The sequence below is a fragment of the Haemorhous mexicanus genome, chromosome 15, assembly GCF_027477595.1.
Source record: "Haemorhous mexicanus isolate bHaeMex1 chromosome 15, bHaeMex1.pri, whole genome shotgun sequence".
Classification (NCBI taxonomy): domain Eukaryota; kingdom Metazoa; phylum Chordata; class Aves; order Passeriformes; family Fringillidae; genus Haemorhous; species Haemorhous mexicanus.
The window spans coordinates 14,327,307-14,341,050 of NC_082355.1; the positions used below are offsets into that span (position 1 = coordinate 14,327,307).

Consider the following 13,744-nt stretch of genomic DNA (forward strand, 5'->3'; position numbering starts at 1 on the left):
AAAAACCATTTAAAAGTATTTAAGAAGCATGGGAAATATTTCAAAGAATGACTGAGAAGTGTAAGAGAATTTAAATAAAACTTTGGTTGGGATTTTCAAATTCACATTCAGTAAGACTTTACTATTTTGTCTTCTTCAGATGCTCTGAAAATCCAAGAATTAGCCAGTAGACTTCTGATGTTTGACTAATTTAACTGAAATCCAAGAAAGCTGTTCTTACAAAGTCAGACTCTACTGACACTAAAGCAGCTTCAGGGAGCTGAGTGTGTGATAAGCTACACTCTTTGGATCTGCAGAAATTGTTTTACATGACCTTCTCCTGTATGTTACACTGGGCTATGACACAGCAAAACACAGGCATCCTGCCTGAGGCTGGCAACCTGCAAGTGTTGTCAGCCCCTCCAGCTGAAACTAACCCATTTTTTTAAAAATAAAAATTCCACCTTGTATCCTCCAAACCTGTGATTTCAGTAGGATGGAGTTTTCTTTCCCTAGATGAGGTTTTCCATATAAACTGAAATGTCTTTTTTAAAAGGAAAGCACAGAAGAGCATCACCATGGCACGTTCATCCCATAAAAAGATAACTTACATTGTGGACAGAGAGACCAGAGTGCTGAAGGCTCCCGGGGTGATGGTGCTGATGTGATTGTCATACAGGGACAGGAGCCTCACTGAGCTCAGGCCAGCAAAGGTGTCGTTGTTGATACAGCTGATGGAATTGCTCCTCAGCATCCTACAAGGATTAAAACAGGGAATTAGGAACCACTGGATAATAATTCAGGATGGGAGGTGCTTTACCAAGGGCATCAAGAGATGCTTTGGAAACCATTCTGGTTTTATTGATTGCTGAAGTAGAACACAGCCAGAGGAGGGTTAGATTCACGTAAACGTGGTCTTGTGAATTTAAAATGCATCTCTTCCACTCAACATTAAAGGCTGATGGGAGCTGCACATCTGAAAGCAATATGCAATTAAAATTATTACTAGTGACAAACCTGAAATAAAAACCAAAGGCTCAATTTAATCAATATCTGAGAGTAGGCTGAGATGTATTTCAGAGATCATTTGAGTAAGACTGCCAGAAGTGTGTGACAATAACAATACTGGCTGCATTACTTCTGCTCATGTCCTGGATGTTTTTTGTAATCCACACTACAAAAGTACAGAAGAAAACAGAACCCTCATCAAAAATCAAGGAAGATTGTAGGAAAGATTTCCAGACCTGGCACAAGCTCTGGAATGTCATTATCATCATTAATTGTGAAGACAAAACCCAGTAATTATTCTATAAATTGGTCTTTGCTTGGTGCTTGTACCAGATGAATCAGGGCTGTGTTTTGGAAGATACATCTCTCTGAGTTGTTATGGTAACAATGAACTCGACAATAAAGTCCAATTAATCTGAAAGACTGGAGTATCTTGTTTCACTCCATTGCAAAAAAGGCTCATGTGTATTTGTTACACTGCATGCCAATCAATATCTGGGTCTGTAAACACCACTGCACTGTTGTGATATTCCTACTTAGGTGAAAAATCATTCAGTAATTAAAGCACACTACCAGAGACCCACAAAATACATGCAGCTCCTGCTGCTGTTGCAGTGGATTGATCCTCCAAAATGAGGTGGGTTAAACCCTGGGTATCAAACTCATGCAGTGAACAATGGAAATTCAGACTCCCTCAGGAGTTTGAATTTAAATCTCAGATTGGTATCTGCCAGCTGGGCATTGAAATGCTACACCAACAGCTACCTGAAAATCACCAGAGAGAGTTTAGATGTGGCTGAGAAAACACTGACAGTGTCACCACAGACACTGCCTGTTTGAACACTGTGCTGCTTTTGCATCTCTGGTCTCTGTGCAGTTACCAGCAGAGGCACCACGGTCCCTGTAATTTTGGGATTGCAGCTGGGGTGAAACTGTGTCAGGAAAGACCCACAGGGCACAGAGAAACACCTCTGCCAGGTCAAGAGCTCCAGCTCTAAAATGAACAGGCAGTAAATGAGAGAATAAGGCCCTTAGTGGCTTAGCAGCAGCAGGAAACATTTCTCCTGCCCTGGATGGGATGCATCAGGCAGCAGAACTGCAGGATGGGATAATTTGAGTGCCAATATGTCCTGCACAGTGATTTCTTACATTGCAGGAACATACAGCCTTTTAAAAGCTGGACCATGACCCTGACGAGTGCAGCCCCTTTGCAAAAGATTACTATTTTAATGCTGAAAGAAAGTCAATTAATGGATAGCAATAGATGTCCCTCAAGCCAAACCCTTTGGTTTCATATCATGGTTCACCATGCACTGTGTGCCCTTCCTGAAAGAACACTTAGACTCACAAATCCTCATATCATGCTGTGTATGTTTAGACTGCTTTATCAGCTGGGGGAAATGTAGGTCAGGTCAGCAGGATAGCTTGAATGTTAAGCATCTTTTTATTAAAAAATGCTGAATTTTGTTTAGGAGCACTGCCACAGGCTGCTTTACAGTATAAAAATTAATTTAAAATCTATGGGCAGTATTTTCAAATCCCTTAGTAAAGTGCATACATTAAATTGAAGAACAGATGGCTGTAACCACAAAAAATGTTAATGGAACAGCAAAAGTTCCATATTTGTCATCACAGAACAAAGTCCTTGAAATGAAATTTGAATTTCTTTTTACACTTGAGTAAGGACTGTACTAATTGTGTCATGATACCTTCCAACATAAGTAGTATTTTTTTGCTAATGAAATTGCAGATTTTAATTGTAGTTTGATTCCTAGAGTCTATTTCTTGACAGCCCCACCTAGTCAAGTGCTTTCTTTCTACAGCACAGCTCCAATTTGGGTGGAGGAACAGCGGAAGGACGGACAAGGAGACAGCAAACACATTCCTACACGTCTCATTTCCACAGGAAATAACAAAATAATAAAAGCATTCAATGACTGGAAGTGCACAAATTTGACACATGACAGGTTCCCCATCATGCCAGTCCTGTGAAAATCTGTCCATTTTACAGGAACAGCTCATAAATCTCAAACCTGCCCAGGACCAGAGATAGACTGAATCCCTCAAGGCGGAGCAGCAGCACTGGCTGGGTAATGGCAGATATTTCAGCAGGCACTGCTGAGCCTGAGCACTGCCACCCTGCCCAGGGAGGAACAAAGGCAGGGCTCTCACTTACAGGGTCTTCAGCCCCGTGAGGCCCCTGAACATCCTCCCATGCACGGATTCCAGCTGGTTCTCTGTCAGGATCAGCTCCTGCATGCCCGCGGCGCCGTCGAACGCGCCCTCCCGGATCTCCTTGATCTTGTTGTTGCTCAGGTTTCTGCAAGGACACACCCAGTGACAACGAGAAAATCAGCAGTGTTTTATTCCAAACATCACACAGGAGGGAGGGAGAATAGGAAGAATTTGATCCTTTTAGTGGTTATCTAGAGAGACCTACCTATTCATCCAGCAAGGAGAGCATCCAGAAATTCAAAGGCATTCCTATTTTCTCACAAATAGCTCCCTTGCACTCATCACAACCACAATTATTTCAGCTATATCAAGATAATTTAAATTAACACTGCTACCAGATTTTAACACCTCATGTAGTTGTTTCTTATCCATGTCTCTGGAAGCAGTAAGTGGGAGTTTCCAGCATCTGATTCATGCCCATGAAGTTATGGACAATGCTTGGATGTGGGCAGGAGTCAGGTAATGTTACTGCCATTGAAATGGTGTCACAAATTGAAATATGGAGCACTTTTATCCACTGTACCATGAATCTGATACCAACTTTAGTATGTGCACTTAAACTAAAAACCACCACTCAAAATGAAACAAGTATCTTTTAATTGTCAGTGCACAGCCACTGCAACACACAGCATTATTTTCTAAATATTTACTCTGCCTATACAGTCTCAAGATGTTTGCTTATAGATCCACATTAGAAAACTTTGATCTACAAAGTCAAACGAAGTTCTCCTGAAATGCAAAATTAATCTTTGAATATTTCATATTTGTGAAAACCCCCATGAACAGACAATTTCTGAATGATAAAAGTGCCATCAGAGATGCATAAAAATAAATGGCATTTAATTATTAAAAACATTTATGTAGAAGGCCTTAAGCACATTAAAACTCTGAGCCTGAGTCCTTCAAATATCTCCCATGATGTCCTGTATAGATTATGATGAATAATTCTATTTGTTGAGGTCTGTGACAGGAAACACTGGTCTTTGTTTTACTATATATAACAAAAAGGAGAAAGTACAAGACATATTCTTGCTCCCAAGAAGATGCTAAATTCCAACACCATTACTCATGCAGAATAGCACATTATTCCAGAAATGATCCCAGCACAGACACAGCATGAGGAATCGTTTCAAAATCCAATTCCAGGTGATATAAAACAAATGACAAGGTATCAGATTAACACCTGGGCTACTCTGCTCAGAAGGGCTGGCAATCTTACTGGGATAAAAGTTGACAGAAGACATGGAAAGAGGACAGCTTGGCCTCAGATAGAAATAATGTGGGTCTTGCTCTTTTCAGAAGTCATCACTTAATAAAATAAAATAAAAAAAAGAGCCTTGGAAATATGTTTCATGTGGGAAACTGGAGTACACTGGTTTATGTCTGCTGAACAACTGTCAGAGAGTGGGCCCTACAGCATGTGGCCCATCACCTCTTGTGCTTTCTTGTGATCAGAAAGAATAGGAGCACGCCAGCAATCAGCCAAAAATAACATAAAAACATCTAGAAATACTTACAGGCAGATTTCTCTTTCCAGAAGTTTAGTGCTTTGTGCTAAGGCTCACATGAAGAGTTTATGTTCAGTGTCAAAGCAAGTCAAGGGAGGATATTCTGGCATATGCATTTAATTTTGGGGCTCAGCTATTTCTCCAGTGGAAATGTTTATAGCTCAGCATCTCTTCTGAATGCTGGCATAAATAAATGCTCCCAAAGATGCCCCTCCTGGTAAAGATCATGCCACGATGCATATTTGCACAGAATAAGTAAGTAAATGTTTGTGGTGGGAAGGGAGGGTGAGTTACTATAATAGACAAAGATTTTCAGATTGCAAACTGACCTACAGTTGTAGTTGTAAAGTTTTGTTAGTTGCTTTTTACCATACAAAAGATATTTAGGTACATATATTAAAACATGGGGGCAATTTTAATGGTCTATTAGATACTGAAGGCAGAAAAGAGAAAATATTGGAGACAAAAGCTGGCCACCATCTGCAAAGGAATTGGCACCTTTATACAGTGCTAACATCTGAATTTTAATTGCTGCCAAAGGACTTCAGCAGATAAGCAGCTCTGCTCATTTGAGTTAATAATGCCTGATCTTTTCAGCAAGACAGAATTACCCATAAATATGCCAGCAGTCTCAGAAAAAGCCAATTATAAATACCTTTCCCATGCAGGAGATTTGAAAATCCAACATTATACTGAAATCAAAGTTGCAAGGCAGAGAAAGGAGAAGCTGTGCAGTAATAAATAGGTAAAGATGTTACAGTCCTGCAACCCTGCCTGGAGTATTGTCAAAGCAGATGTTCTGCCAACCTGGATTTTGTTATTTGTCTTCCTGAATTGGAGTTTCCCATATCAGAATGCAACAAAAAAAAGTGGAGATGACAACATTCAGTCACCCAAAGGAAAAAAAAAGTTTCCTCCTAAAGTCTGAACAGCTAGAATAATAAACATGAGAAATTACATACTTTTCAGTCTAAGAGTTACCAGAAAAAATAATCAGCTGGCATAAAGCTTAAAAAATGAAAGCACTGTAACCTTTTGCCTGGTCTGCAACTCTGAGACCTCTAACTCCATCCTTCCCAGCTTTAAAGATTCTTTTATATGTGATCATCACACTTGACAAGGAATTTTTTTTATCAGAAAAAACCTACTGACAGTTTATAGCAAACTCCCACTACAGAAAAGCCCCATCCTCTTGCAACACTGAGCTTCTACCAGGAATTCTTCTTGAAATCCTGGAAGATAGTGGAAAAGAAACTGAGTTTTGAGACTCCTCTGCCCTTTGGCAGGACCCAAATGGGAGCCAGCCTGACCTCAGCCTGGTAACTCCTGAAGGCTTTTTCCACAAGGACTTCCTGATTTGCCCTGTGATAACATTTAATCCTATTTCCAGACTTTTATTTTGGGCAAGAGGTCAAAATAAATTTTCAGTAAGCCTGGGTCTGCTTTATGGGGGGCTGTGAATAGGAAATGAAGAGCTCAAGAAGCTATCAAGGTGACATTGTTCACACAGCTCACTTTCCAGTCACATTTTACTTACTTTATGGCTGAAGTTTATAAAAATATTATTTCTGTTGATCTCATGACTTCGACAGCAAGCTGGATTCTATTCAGAATTAACAGAAGCATTCACCCTGCTGTACCTGCTGGGGCAATGTCAGCATTCCAGCTCCCCAGGGCTGAGTTACTGACACACCTCCCCATCTGGAAAACCTCTGAGAGAGATCTGCAGCCACAAAAGATCTGCTTGGTCTCACCTCCAGCCCTGCAGTTTTATCACAAAACCAGCCTGCTCTGAGTGGGGTTTCCCTAGAATATTTCTGTCTGCTGGAGATGTGCTTGGAATCTTTAGGCACCCGTGAGGAGGAAAAGCCCAGAGCTGCTGCATTCCTCTGGAGGATGCTGAGGGGGTTTTACAGCCTTCTCCAACAGTCTGGCTGGGTTTGAGGGTGTGAGCTGTCCCCAGGAGCTGCATGGCACTGAAAGCCTTAAATACAGACAGACAGTGAATTGCACCCAGTGCCACCCCTGCCCTCATCCAGCAGAGCAGACTGTGCTGTGAAAACCACACTGAGCCCAAGTGCCACCAAGCACAACACACTCCTCAAGCCTATTTCCAGAAAATAAAAAGTCTGTTTCTGTGTAATAAACGACTGCAACCTCATTTGCCATGGCAAAATTCATGCTTAGGGAAAGGAACAACAGGTAACAGCTGTTTCCAAGGGCACAAACGACTTCTGCCTCCCCCAGAAACCTGATATCCTGGTTTTGAAGCTGACTTCTAGTCCACAAACTTTATCATGATTCAATTTTATTTCACATGTAAAACGTTCAGATCCTGGTCTGACACTCCATACAGCTCAATCTAGCAGAAATACTTAGAGCCAAATTAAGCCTCCAAAGGCAATTACACGCTGGAGGTGGGTTGGCAGTACCAGCTATTGGCAACACAGCCTGACATTTCTTATAATAAAAACCATATTATATGTTCACTTAGTAACTTTGGCAAGGCTTAACTGAATGAACTGTTAGATGACCCTTTCAGGTTTTGAGGTAAACATTTTTCATTACTCTTGTTCTCCAGAGAAGAGGTCAGTCTCCTTTCTCCCCAGCCGTGCATGAAGTATGGCAGTTCACCTCTCTATTTTGAATGTGAGCTCACTGCTGATTTTTTTTTTCCCCCTGCAGAAACAGCTGCTGGCACCTCAGTGGAATGGCCACTGATTTCCTGAAGGCACAGGGGAGTGGGCAAGCTCTAGAGATGGCATCTGGGGGCTCCAGCCTCTGCCTGTGGGTCAGCATCCCATTTCAGCCAGTGAGGTCTCTCTGCGCTCCCTCTGGGTCACACACCTGGGGGGTTTTGGACATTGAACCTGTCATGGCCAGGAGACCCCTCCAGGCCCCCACTGCCATGGGAGCCCCCAGGCACTGGAAGGTTTTTTTCTCTGATTAACAACTGAGGCATTGCCAGGGAGTGGTGGGGTTCCCAGTGCTTGCTCCATGCTGAATTTGGTGGTTGCTGCAAGAAATGAACTGCTGCCTTCCACAGAAGTCAAAACTTCACCTCTGTGAACAGGGATTTCTCCCCTCCCCTACCTGCCATGAGACCTTGATGTGTTGAGTGAAAAGATCTCCCACTGGAAGCATAATTCCCTGTGAAAGGCAGCAGCTTCCAGCTGCATGGCTGGAGGGCAGCAGCTCCTGGAGCCTTTTTAGGACACCCCCAAAAGTCCAAGTGCTGGAGCTGCTCCCACTCCTAAAGAGCCCAGAAATGCATCCTTGTATTTCTCCTGCACTCCAGGCAGATTCAAAGTGCTCTTTGCTAACCACAGCAGAATATCAGCAGCACAGTCCTTGGAGCCTGCAGTCAGTGGGATGGGACCTCAGCCTTCAGAGCCTTCAGCTTTCCCTCTGCAAGACCAGGTAAGGCCACTCAGTAAAAACACTGAAAACAAAACAGAGGCCACTGGAGAACCCAGTAAATTACTTCTGGACTGGATCAGACCTGTCTAGAAGAATCTACACCAAACTTTTCATTCTACTGTAAAAACCATTAAACATAAAGAAAATTAAAATTTAGGTTGTGAAAACCACACTGTGTATATGGGATTTTGCAGCTAATTACTGAAGTTGATTATTTTTTTAAAGGCACATGCAGATATGTTCACCTTTTAAAAACTAGCAGGGTAATCTTAGCTATTCAATTCCTCAGTAAAATGTGGCATCACATTGCATTATGTATCTCTGACCTTTACATTTTTATATCAAGAATTCAATTTTGTTTTGCATTAAAATGTATTAAATCCTAGGCTGACACACCATACAATAAGGTTCAGCTTAGGAGGACTATTTGCAGACAAATTACACCACAACAGCTAATTACATATTAGAGGTGGGGCTGGTGCTACCACACGTTGCAAAGGTGGTCTGACACTTCCCTTTTTTCCCCATCATTTTGACTCTTGACTCTTGAATTCTGCTGGAGCTTTACCAGCCACAGTGGAACCATGGCTCTCTGAAATGAAGTTTTTTTTCCAAGTTCCTTGGCATGGGTCTGTCACTACTCCTAAACTCAAGCGAAAGACAAGCAGGGGACAAGCATTCAAATACCCTTCAGGTACCCACATTGCAGATATTCAGATTCATTTTGGGAAAAAAGAGTATTTCAGAGAAAAAATAAAGAAAAAAAATATTATCTGATTTAGGCTAATGCCCTGCCACTGCAAGGCTCTGAGCTGTTTTCTTAAGCCTAGGAAGCAATTTAATTTCCAGACAGATTCCTCCACCTGCTGTTTGCCTTTAACACTTAAGCAGACAAGGAATACACGATGAGACACTGTCAATAATGTCAATCAAACAATAGTTGGGTTTCTTGTCCCTTATACACACTAAAAAATGGGGGTTGGATCAGTGTTCTTGCTCTCTGATTTAGCAGCAGCAGTGAGCCCCAGGGCAGACCCTGTGCCTGCCACTCAGAGCTGCTGCTGTAGGACCCCGAGCAGCAGCAATCCCCCCTGAGGCACTCCCCACAGCTCCCTCCTTGCTGGGGGCAGAGGGGGCCTTTCATCAGCAGGATTTGGCCTGTAAAGGCCCAGTAATAGCTTGGAAGGAAAGAGGTGTTTATTTGCTTGTTTCTTCCTGGTAACCTCTTTTTTCAAAAAATGGAAGAAACAGGAAACGAAGTTAAAATCTGCCTTTTTAAGGATCAGGCCACTGAGTAAAGTTGTGGTTGATATGTTGCTGTCCTCATATGAAAAACCACTGTTTTCAGAAAATCCCTTTTATTAAAATGGAGAAACTTCTTTAGAGCATCAGGTAGAACAAAAGCAATGAGCTCAGCTACAAAGATTTCCTAAGGAGCCTCTGCTTGGAGGCTGCCACTAAAACCCAGCAAGAGACCCTTTGTAGGGTGCAGCTTCCTTTTGCCATGAGTTTGACCTGCTCCTGCACACCTCTGATCTCAGCAGCTACCAAGGACAGATAAAAGAATCTTTTGTTTCACAGGAAACCAACTCTTAAAAATCCCTCACAATGGTTTCATGCTGGATTTATTCCCAAAATACAGCCCCTGTCGAGGCATCCCTCCCTCTGAGTGATCAATGAGGACAGCAGGGACAGCACTGCACTTCCCTGCAGTAAGATTTAAATAAAAACAAATTATTCCAATTTTCAAAACATAAATCCTGAAGGTTTGACGAGGACAGATGCTTTCCAGTTTGTGTATACTCCTATACAGCATGCATTTTTCATTCCTGTTTACTATCTACTTACACAGGGAACAGAGCACTTAACAATGTCAACATCATTTTCTCAGTGCACTGTAGCTACAAATTATTGATCATTCATAAAACATGAGGCAAATGTTTGTGATTAGTTCCCCAAGCCTGATGGGCTGTACTTACACAAATACAACCCCACCCCAAGCCTGCAGTGCTGCATCTGAAACTCTTGCAGAATTAAAAAGAATCCCACTAGAATTGCCTCCAAAGCCCCTGAGATCTCACAGGGACTCAAATGGCCAGGGAGCTCCAGATGGCAGAAACCACATGAAACAAGTGCAGAACAAATTGCCTGGTTTGGTTGGGTTCCCTAAATTAGCTTGATCCAGACAATAAAACCTAACTAAAAGCAAACAGTTAAATGAGACATTAGCAATGGGTCCATAGGGTTAAAACCTTAAAGAACTTCAGAAGGATCCATTTTGAAGACTATCAGCAGGTATCTGACATACTATTCTCTTTCCAAAACCCTGCTTTTATTAAATATATACAGTGCACTGTGCCAGGGCTGTCAGCAGAATTACACAGCTACATTTGAATGACTGATCTATATGTTTGCTAATTTATGCTCCTCTCTAAACCAGTAATGATCACCAGGAGCTGCCATTGTCCATATCTCATAATATTATCTTCCTTTGACTGTCTGAAACAACCCCACCACAGCTGGAGGCACCCAATACATTTGAGAGACAAAACCAAAATGCTAAATGTCATAATCATCTCCAACAATAAGCATACAGTGGAATAAACTCTGGGACAGAATTCCTGTCAGTCTCTGAGTGAAAGACTAAGACGTGTAGCCTTAAAAACCCACTGAAATGTCAGCCTAGGGGTCTTCATCTGTCAGTGTGGTTTAACTGTGCCTGTCCATCCAACAGGGAACTCCTTCAGTTTCGTTAAACTCACATTAAAACAGTGATTTCTACTACTGCAGTACTTAAACATAAAACCTCATCCCTCCCTCCTTCCTTCCAATCCAAGGCTGCATGTATTCTAACAAGCAACTCAGACTTACATTTTCCTGAGGTTGGGCAATTTCTTGAAGAGTCCAACAGCTTCCAAAACAGAAATATCATTGTCATTCAGACGCCTGAGAGGAACAAACAGAGAGATATTTAATGCTCCACAGATGTCTGCAGATACATCCCTGTGACATTCAGGGCTGCCACACAGAGAGCCATGACCTTTGTGGAGCAAGGCACTCTCTGCCATCTCCCCAGGACTCCTACAGGTAAAAGAGTTTAGCTTTGAAGGAAAAGGGACACAGAGGAGTATCTATAGTGAAAGGTGAGGATGCCCTAAAGAGTGCAATGCCAAAGGACAGGGTCAGAGCCCCTTCATCTCCCAGTGCATGGGATGAGGAATTATTGAGCTGATCCACTGCACACAACCCTCTGTGTGTGACTGAACCTCTGTGGGGCACTGCTACGCCTGGCACGCAGCTGGAGATGGGGTCCATGTAACCAGAAGGGCTCTGATTTCAGGTCCTTTCCCATAAAAGTCAGCTGATCTTCAAAATGCATGTGAAGGCCACTGTCTTGGCAGGCTTGGGGTGTAAAATTCGCTCTCTGATTGCACCTAGCTGCATGTTGCTATGTAGAGTCTCTGCTGTGTTTCTGGAGGTCTCATGTTTTTTCTTAACTTCAGATCAATAATTCTGGTGAGGTTTTCAATAGAATAAATACAATAAATACAACACTAATGCAAAAAATAAAAATTCTGTTTGAATGGGCTACTAATGCAAGAAAAGAACCAGAATCTTCAGTTGCTAAGCAATAAAAATGCTTTCTCATATTCAAATGTCTTGAAGTTACATTAATTTAATAAGACCTGCCCCACCCAAGTAGCAGGAAATGCTGAGATGCAATGAGCTCCCAATCACAGGTTCACTCAAATGGTTAAAACCATTTCCTAAATAAAAATGACCAGGTGCAAAGGCAGAGAACTCCAGGGTACACGGGATAGGAAGGGACACAGCTTGGCCTGGCCAGCATTGGAGGAGGACACAGGGCTGGTGCTAAGAAAATGAGAGAGGTGGTGCAGCTCTGGAGTAAAATTAGCTTTCCCATTTTCCCACAGGGATAAAAGTAGGAGGTGCCTTTAATTATCTGAGCCTTAAAAAATGAGAGAAGCCCACAAGTGCAGCTGCAGAGCCGGGCAGAGGCACACTCACAGGTCAGTGGTGTACTCGGGGAGGTGCGTGGGCAGCCGGCTCAGTTTCTGGTGGGAGCAGTCCACCACTGTCCCCTCACAGCGACACTTCTCGGGACAGACAAGGTCCATGAAGCACTTCCCAGTGAACTTACTTCTGTAATCCTCTGAGCCTGCAAAAAAAGGAAAATGTGTTCCAGCAAACAGTTGTTGAGCACTGCAGCGACCAGAGGTACCATGGAATCCATCCCCAGCACTGCCCCCTGTCATCCCCCAGCTCCTGCACAGTTCCAATACTTGCCAAGGACTTGTGCTCAGCAATTTTTAAAATTACTCCCAAGGCTTGTCCCTGGTTTTTCACTCTCCCCTTAACAGGATAATTCCTTGTCTAACAAGCCTACCTGTTGAGGTATTTTCCAGCAAAGTCACTTTTTTCCCATCTGGAATTTAGTCCAGGAACAAGGAAAAGACATCTCATGAAAGAATTCAAATGACAAAAGACTTTTAAAGATATCATTTGAAAGTCCCAAATGTTCAGACCTCAGCCATTAGAGCTGTTTTTCAGAGCAATCTTTTATTAGACAACCTTGTCAACTTTCCAACAATTAGATATCTTTATTAACTATGTTAAACAAACAGCAAAGGAAAGTAATAGCAGTTTAAATCATTTTCATTTTAATTAAGGAATGGGTAGAGCATACTTAGTGAGAAGCACTCCCTGATGTACCATTACACTGTGATTGCCAGACCTCTTTGACTGGGTTTTTGACCCATTCTAATGAAATGCTTTTCCAATTAGGCTCAGTGAACTAATCTGTCCTTTTCAGGTTTGGTTTTTCTCGTTTAATAGCAGCAGGTTGGAAACTCGATCTCAGTGCTTCAAGGAACCAGGAGGATTAATAAATGTGTGTGTAAGCAAAGTGCTGCCAAACCCCCACCATGCAATTCCTGCCCACTCACTTCGTATTTCATAATGGAAGCACCAGAACCACTGCAGAGCCCTGTGCAAGGCCCAGGGACTGTAATTACCAAGAAGCATTTTTCAAGGTTTCCAAATTTTTAAGAGTCAATTACAAGGCTTTCTCACAGAGAGGAACTGAACAAATGTTTTAAGAACCCAAAAACATCAACAAAAACTTAAACCTGAGCTGATATTTGGTTATGGAGACTTGATGACATTCATCACCTGCTTCCCCTTCCTGCCTGATAAATACACCACTGCCCAGTTTATGACCATGCACTATTTTCTGAGAGAAAAAAGACATTTCCTAAATCCACTATTATTTTAATTTATGTTATGCATTATCTCCACAGGGTGATGCAGTGAAAAAAAGCAATTCTACAGGCAATCTAACACTCTGATCCCACAGACACACTTTGGTTTTGTTTTGTAATTCCAAGTTGGATTATGGGAACACTGACATACAGATTTGTACCTCGCTACTTCAGTGGTGCTGAATTCTTTGCTCGTTTTGTGCTTATTATAAATTACACATCTAAAGTGCAACTTCACTGACAGCACAGCACTTAAAGTATTAGAACCAGTGGGCATTTTAAAGCATTATAAAAATACAGTCTAAGATTTTC

At 42.1% G+C, this 13,744-nt stretch overlaps 1 protein-coding gene across 3 annotated transcripts in view; it reads right to left on the bottom strand.

Moving 5' to 3' along the window:
* SLIT3 (slit guidance ligand 3) overlaps positions 1 to 13,744 on the bottom strand; it is a 484,612-nt gene that overhangs the window by 105,900 nt on the left and 364,968 nt on the right. For all 3 annotated transcript variants that reach the window (XM_059859899.1, XM_059859900.1, XM_059859898.1), the window contains 4 exons: positions 12,180 to 12,330; positions 11,022 to 11,096; positions 3,164 to 3,307; positions 591 to 734 (listed from right to left, as the gene is read on the bottom strand). In XM_059859899.1, coding sequence (XP_059715882.1) covers positions 591 to 734; positions 3,164 to 3,307; positions 11,022 to 11,096; positions 12,180 to 12,330 — 514 coding nt within the window. The remainder of the gene's footprint in view (positions 1 to 590; positions 735 to 3,163; positions 3,308 to 11,021; positions 11,097 to 12,179; positions 12,331 to 13,744) is intronic.